General features: G+C 38.9%; 1 protein-coding gene across 1 annotated transcript; it reads left to right on the forward strand.

The window, feature by feature from the left end:
- Positions 1-3,944: 3,944 nt before the first annotated feature.
- LOC307157221 (trace amine-associated receptor 13c-like) lies at positions 3,945-4,985 on the forward strand (the record flags this gene model as incomplete). The annotated part of the gene is made up of 1 exon (XM_079869065.1): positions 3,945-4,985. The coding sequence occupies exon 1, from the start codon at positions 3,984-3,986 to the stop codon at positions 4,983-4,985; it is 1,002 nt and encodes a 333-aa protein (XP_079725191.1). The 5' UTR covers positions 3,945-3,983.
- Between the last annotated feature and the right edge of the window lie 1,820 nt (positions 4,986-6,805).

A 6,805-nucleotide genomic window follows, 5' to 3' on the forward strand; every position in this document is an offset into this window, starting at 1 on the left:
TATCTGTAAATATCTTGATATTGACGAAACTGGCTCATTTTGTGTCTTGTTGAAGAAACAGCTAGCCATTTATTTTGTGAATACATTTAGGGTTGATTTTGTATATTTTAAACCCTACCCTCAACATACTACTTGTCTGGCCTTAAAATTAATAATACAGAATTTTTATCGCTTCCACGTAGCCACGCGAACCGGAATTATCCCGACAACGCTTTATCTGTAGAGATGTAAAGGGAGGTGGGGTGGGGGGCCTTCACAGGGATGAGCCTAGTTGACATTTCAGGACTGCGCTGTCGTCGTCGTCCAAGCGCAGGTACTTTGTAACAGTTCTAGGTTGAATTCTCTGTTACTAGTGCTTTTTTCCGCCACACTAGGGGGCGATATCCTCAGTTCTGAGGGGGGAGGATGCGGATATAAGCAGAGAAGAAGTGAAGTTATGGGGGGATAACAAAACACATGGATGTGAGCTGTAGTTCAAGGTAGTCATCTGTGGTTTGGCGTTTGAGGAGAAATAGGTATTTTCTTTGCTACTCATTTAAGCCTTATGTTGTAATTGAGCACATGCTAAGTAAGTCATGAGACAAGTTTCTCTATTTTGACTGTTTATGCTAAGTTCGACCGCTTAATGCGCGTGGGAATCATCCATGGATTATTGACTGGGTTTGTCGTCTTCGAACTGCCTAAACCTGTGGAACTTCTTGTGGATATTAACTGACTGAAATCTTCGGGCCATCATGGACTTTGAGAACGCTGGACTTGTGACAAGCTGCGTTGGAAACCCAGGTTTTCTATTATACAAACGATTGAACTGATATGTAAATATGGTGTGTTTTTGCTTGGAGGGTGGTACTTAAATATAATCACTGATAAAACTCAACGAAGGGTACTGTAACAAATTAGCTCAAAGGGGAAATATTAATAATAATCCATAATTACCAATTATGATTAATTATTAATATTTGGGTCAGTTAATTAGATTAACTTTGAGGTAAGCCAAATTAATATTACAATCAATTAATCAGTTCCAACGAACTCTTTGATTATTCATTTATTCTAAGGAAAATGTATCTTTCATTTTAATAATTATTATATTATTCCTTATGTACAGCCATTATAGCATGTAACAAGATCAAAATCGTAAAAGGGACTTTGTATGCAAACAGAGGATCAGAAACCAAATTCATAATTGTGCACAAGTGGTATTAACTAAATCACAAACATAACTAAACTAAACAAAACAAACAAACATACATACATACATTCATCCATCCATACATGCATAGGTCAAGTGGTGAGTGTTATGGAACCGGAAACAGGAAATAGAACTATGGAGCAAGATCTATTTTAGTATGAAAAGAACCATCAGCTTATTTCAGAGCACTTCATTAAATTTATACTTGCAAGTCGGTTGCAGTGGATACAATTCTTGAAGTGGTTGAAATTGGAGTGCGTTGATGGGTCCCTGAGTGTCAAAAGTCATTGGTGCAAGTTGCCATCGTGTGGTTCCGACGCTATTGTGGGTCAGAGCTCGCATGGTGGCTTCGATCACATGGCTGTTGTGAGTCGCCTGGCCTGCTGAGGGCACGCTGGACGTCCCGTGGCATCCTGAAGTGCCGAGAAGGCCAAGAGTTGATGGTTGACCGTTCAGTGATGGTAGGTTTGCAGTTTTGCAGTCTGAAGAAAAGTCTGACTAGGCAAGGCAGACGGCATCAGGCCTGTTGGGCCCTGGGCCCCGGTGGTGGGGAGTAACAGTGGAGGCCAGCAGCACAAACGCAAAAAGTGGGCTGATCTAGTGAAAAGGCCTTTTTAAAGCTTGACAAAGGACCCTATGCAGGCTGGTTCACCCAATGAGAAGGGTAGAATTTCTGGCGGGAGTTTCCTCTGTCACCAGGATTTACAAGCCTTTGTCTTAAGCGTGCTCACTTGGACTGGCATGCTGGATTGGTGTTTAATGACACTACTAAGAAAGATTCTTAGTAATAATAATGTTGCACAGCTATTGGCATATCATGTACACAATCATTTCGATCTTCAAAGTACCAATTTATCGAGACCAAACATGGTTTAAGTGGGGTACACTGACCGTTGGTCCTGTAATACCTACATAGTATCAAAGAGATTGTAGTATCAACAGAATTATTAAAAGACAAAACACACAACAGTAAATCATTCTCAAAATGTTCTGGAATGCATGTTAATTTCATGTTAGTCAATTCATCAATAAATGAATGCAGGAGAGTCTGTTTTGCAGATTGTTTCTGTCTTTCCATGGTCTCTCTCTTGCATTTGGCCACATTCTTTAACACCCACAAAACCTTATCTGATCATGGTCCTGACAACTAGGACCATCTTGCCCTGTTTGGGGGAAGATGGGATTCCAGAGTGGAGTGTAAAGATTTTTATGGTACATATGCCAAATAAATGTGTCTGATTTGGTCTCAGTTGTTACATAACTGAGCTGGACGATGACATCACTGTTTTCTCCAGAGCGGCTATATATACAAATTAACTAAATTAATAACTTTTTTACAACAAAAATAAAACTGAATCACTGATCACTGAACTTACTGTGACACTATTTTCTTCAGGAAACAAACTTTGTTGCATTATTTTAAAACTGCATTAAAACTATCTGTTGTCAGGGTTTGGGTAGGTGGAAGTAGCGAGGACTCAAGTGCAAGACAATGGGTTTTTATTAAGTAAAACATTTAAACAAAAACAAACCAAAACTAACCCTGTATGGAAAAACAAGGCAGGTCGCAAGACTTTACAGACTGGACTTGGCAGGAAACAAGAAACATGAGGGTACCTTAGACAATGAACCAGCACAGGAGTGCAAACACAAGGAGAATAAATAGGGAAGTAAACAAAAGAGGGTAACGAGGGAGGACAGGTGGGGCAAATGAATCAATAATCAGGTAACAAGAGGGGATGGGCTGGACAATCGAAAGGAGAGCACATGGCACAAGGAAACAAACATGACAAGCCATGTGCTCACACCAAACATGACAAAAACTCAAGCACATTGCAAATAAAACAAATCACAAGCCATGTGCTAACACAAAACGAGACATGAACACGCAGCTAATAATAAACACAAGCAGCATGAAACAAGGCCCACAGACAAGACAAAACAGGAGTGTCAGGGCTCTATCACAAAACCAAGAAATAGACTAGACAGAAGTGACAGAACCCTGACATCTGTATTGTAAAAAGCCCTCGCACTCGTGTCTTACCAAACCAGTAAGAGATATTTTGTAGAATGTATTTTTTTGTCCATATAATGGATGTCATTGGGAACTGAAACCTTTTTATTACACATATGTTCAATTCAATAGCTTTTTCACTGTACACTATAAAGATTATTTCACCATTTTTGATAATGTGTTCTGTATAGGGGACAGTTATTGCCCACCTATTACATTGCAATAGTTATTTTACAGGGTAAACTGGGAGGGTTATGGACAGCTCAAGCATTCTTGAGTTCCAATGGATGACATAACCCCTCTATTTCTGGACCCCATTCCTAATTCACAGAAATCATCTTAACCTCACCAAGGGACCCCTCAGATGAGTTCCAGGAGCCGCTCAAAGGAAGGGTGATCTACAGTGGCTGATTACTGATTAAAGCAAAATCCACCACACCTGTGTTCAGTTCAGTTCCACCTGTGCTTTGCTTTCATGTGGAAATACTAAACAATACCAAGACAGTGAAGAAATTATGCAAAAACAAAAAAACAAAAAACAAAAAATGCTTTAACTTTTGACCAGTGTAAGAGAATTATAATCTGGATTTAAGAAATTAATTGCATTTCAAAGCTAATGTTAAAAAAAAAAAAAAAGATAAAAAAAAAAAAAAAAAAACATTTGAATGTTACATCATCAGTGGGCAGTAGATGGGTGGGCCGTCTGATTCAGACACTGTATAAATGATATGACAAGAAAGAGAGCAGAACAAACTCCTAACATGAGGAGACTCACTCATGGCCTATGAGACAGAGGATCATGAGACTCTTTACTGCTTTCCTGCCGTCAACTCATCATGTATCAAGGGAAAATGCTCTAAATATGAATACAATATCAAGTATACGTTTTTATCATTGGTGACAGCATGGACTTTGTTTCTGAACCTGCTGGTGATCATCTCTATCTCTCACTTCAAGAAGCTTCACACTCCAACAAACCTGATTATTCTCTCTCTGGCTGTGGCCGACCTGCTTATGGGACTTATTATACCCGTAGAGGGCTCTAGGCAGATTGAGACGTGTTGGTATTTTGGAGACACTTTCTGTAATCTGTTTATGATAATCTTTGGACTGGCTTTCTCAGGATCTCTCAGTAATTTGGTTTTAATTGCTGTTGATCGTTATGTGGCTGTGTGTCACCCTTTACTGTACCCACAGAAAATAACCACAATTAAAACTTTAGTGAGCATCTGTCTGAGCTGGGTTTGTTTCTCAACTTATACCACTACCATTGTAATTGATAATGGATTTTTTGACACTTCACTCAGAACAGACTTGTGTTATGGAGAGTGTTCTCTTCCGATAAGATTTGCTTGGAGAGTTACTGATATGTTCATGTCTTTTATTTTTCCATGTACCCTTATCACATCTTTATATCTGAGGATTTTCTATGTAGTACATCAGCAAGTGAAAGTTATAAACTCTCTGATGGGTGGTAAATGTGTAACGGAAGGTTCATTGAGGAGGAAATCTGAGAATAAAGCTGCTCTGACATTAGGAATCATTGTGATAGTTTATATGCTTTGCTTTATACCATACTATATCTGTTCTATGACAGTAATCTCTTCCACAACCATAAATGTTTTGACATGGGTCTTGTATACAAATTCAGGTCTGAATCCACTGATCTATGCTTTATTTTATCCCTGGTTTAAAAAGACAGTTAAACACATCTTAACTCTGAAAATATTTCAGCCAGCATCCTCTCTGGTCGATATTTTTACAGAGCATCAATTGTAATTAAACTGGTAAAGCTGTCACTCATAAAGGATATGATTATCTTTGTAGGATTTATATTTGTAATTTACACTACATGTATCTTTGTTTTATTTCAGAGAGTATGTTTTCTGCATTTGATGTTCAATTTAACTTTCCACACACTTTGAAATAAATCGACACAATGTTCATAAATTGTATTAAATTAGCTCATTTAATAAACTGAGCAAGCAGCATAAATCCTCAATGTACTGGAATAAATGGTAAATGTAGATATTATGTGCTTTATGCTTAATCACTTTCATAAGTCATGTTGCATCTGTGTTATCAAAAACATAATGACAAAAAAGGGACAGTCATACAGAACTAAACTCGGTAAAAAAAAAGTGATGTCCTCTAACTTTCAACTGCTTTTATTTCCAGAAAATGTCTTAATGTATAAATATTGGTATGAACATAAAAAGATTCAACAACATAAACATAAAATAAACAAGTTCCACAGACATTTGATGAAAAGAAATGGAACAATGAGTCCCTGAACAATATGAAAATAAGCAGTCATATCTGGTGTAGGCAGGAGCTGCTGTAAGTCCCACAGATCATCCTCATGGACTGTAGCAGACTGGCCTTTTCTTACTGTGAGATGTTACCCCACTCTTCCACCAGGGCTCTCAAAGTTCTCAAACATGGTTCCTGGATTAGAAATCACAGTTTGTGTGTGTGTGTGTGTGTGTGTGTGTGTGTGTGTGTGTGTGTGTGTGTGTGTCTGTGTGTGTGTGTGTGTGTGTGTGTGTGCATAAGCAAAGTAACCATTTATTATTTATTACCATCTTCATTACCATCACCACCACCACTCCTCACTACCATCATACTGCCAACATTGTATTAGTCAATTTTTATTTTTATTTCTATCTTTTCTCCTATGTAACAATTACCATTGTCAGCACTCTCTATAGATAAATTCTTTTTTAGATAGTCAGATAATAATAGAAGATAATATAATAAGATAATATAAGATAACCCTCCCCCCACATCTCTTCAGTCCCTATTTTCTCCTATACTATTTATTTAGGTTTTTTCTTTTTTCTTTTGTATGTTATTTGTAGTGTCTAAGGCCTTGTCCACACGGACACGGGTATTTTTATAACCGTGACTTTTTTTACGCCGTTCGGCCGTTCGTCCACACGGAAACGCAGTATCAGGTCACTGAAACCGAACATTTTTGTCGCCGGTCGCCGGTTTTGGACGAGACCCGGTCGGAGCTCTAGTTGGTGGGACAGCTTTGAGAAAGAAGTGGTTGTTGCTGAAGAATGGAGAGAGAATTTTCGTTTGTCGAGGACATCGCTGTTGACTTTGAGTGAGCTGCTTCGCCCGCACATTGAAGGGCAGACAACTGTAATGAGATCGCCTGTCAGTGTTGTCAAAAAAGTTGCCTGCACACTGTACTATTTAGCAGACGAGGGGAGATTACGCAAGACGGCAGACGCCTTTGGATTATCAAGAGAGGTGGTGTCGAAAATAGTACGGCATGTATGTGAAGCAATTACTGTCCACTTGGGCCCTGTGTATATACAGTTACCTGTCACTGGAACTTGTAGCGGGGTTTCACCGAGCCCATGGCATTCCTCAGTGCATTGGTGCCGTGGATGGGACCCACGTAGAAATTAAGCAGCCATCTACAAATGCTATGGATTACTTGAACAGAAAGGGGAGGTTTTCTCTTAACATACAAGCCACACGTGACTACAAATATTCATTTATTGATGTCGTAGTCAAATGGCCAGGTAGTGTCCATGACGCCCGTATGTTTGCAAATTCAATGCTGAACACACATTTGACAAAAA

Source organism: Squalius cephalus, assembly GCF_949319135.1.
Source record: "Squalius cephalus genome assembly, chromosome: 4".
Lineage (NCBI taxonomy): Eukaryota > Metazoa > Chordata > Actinopteri > Cypriniformes > Leuciscidae > Squalius > Squalius cephalus.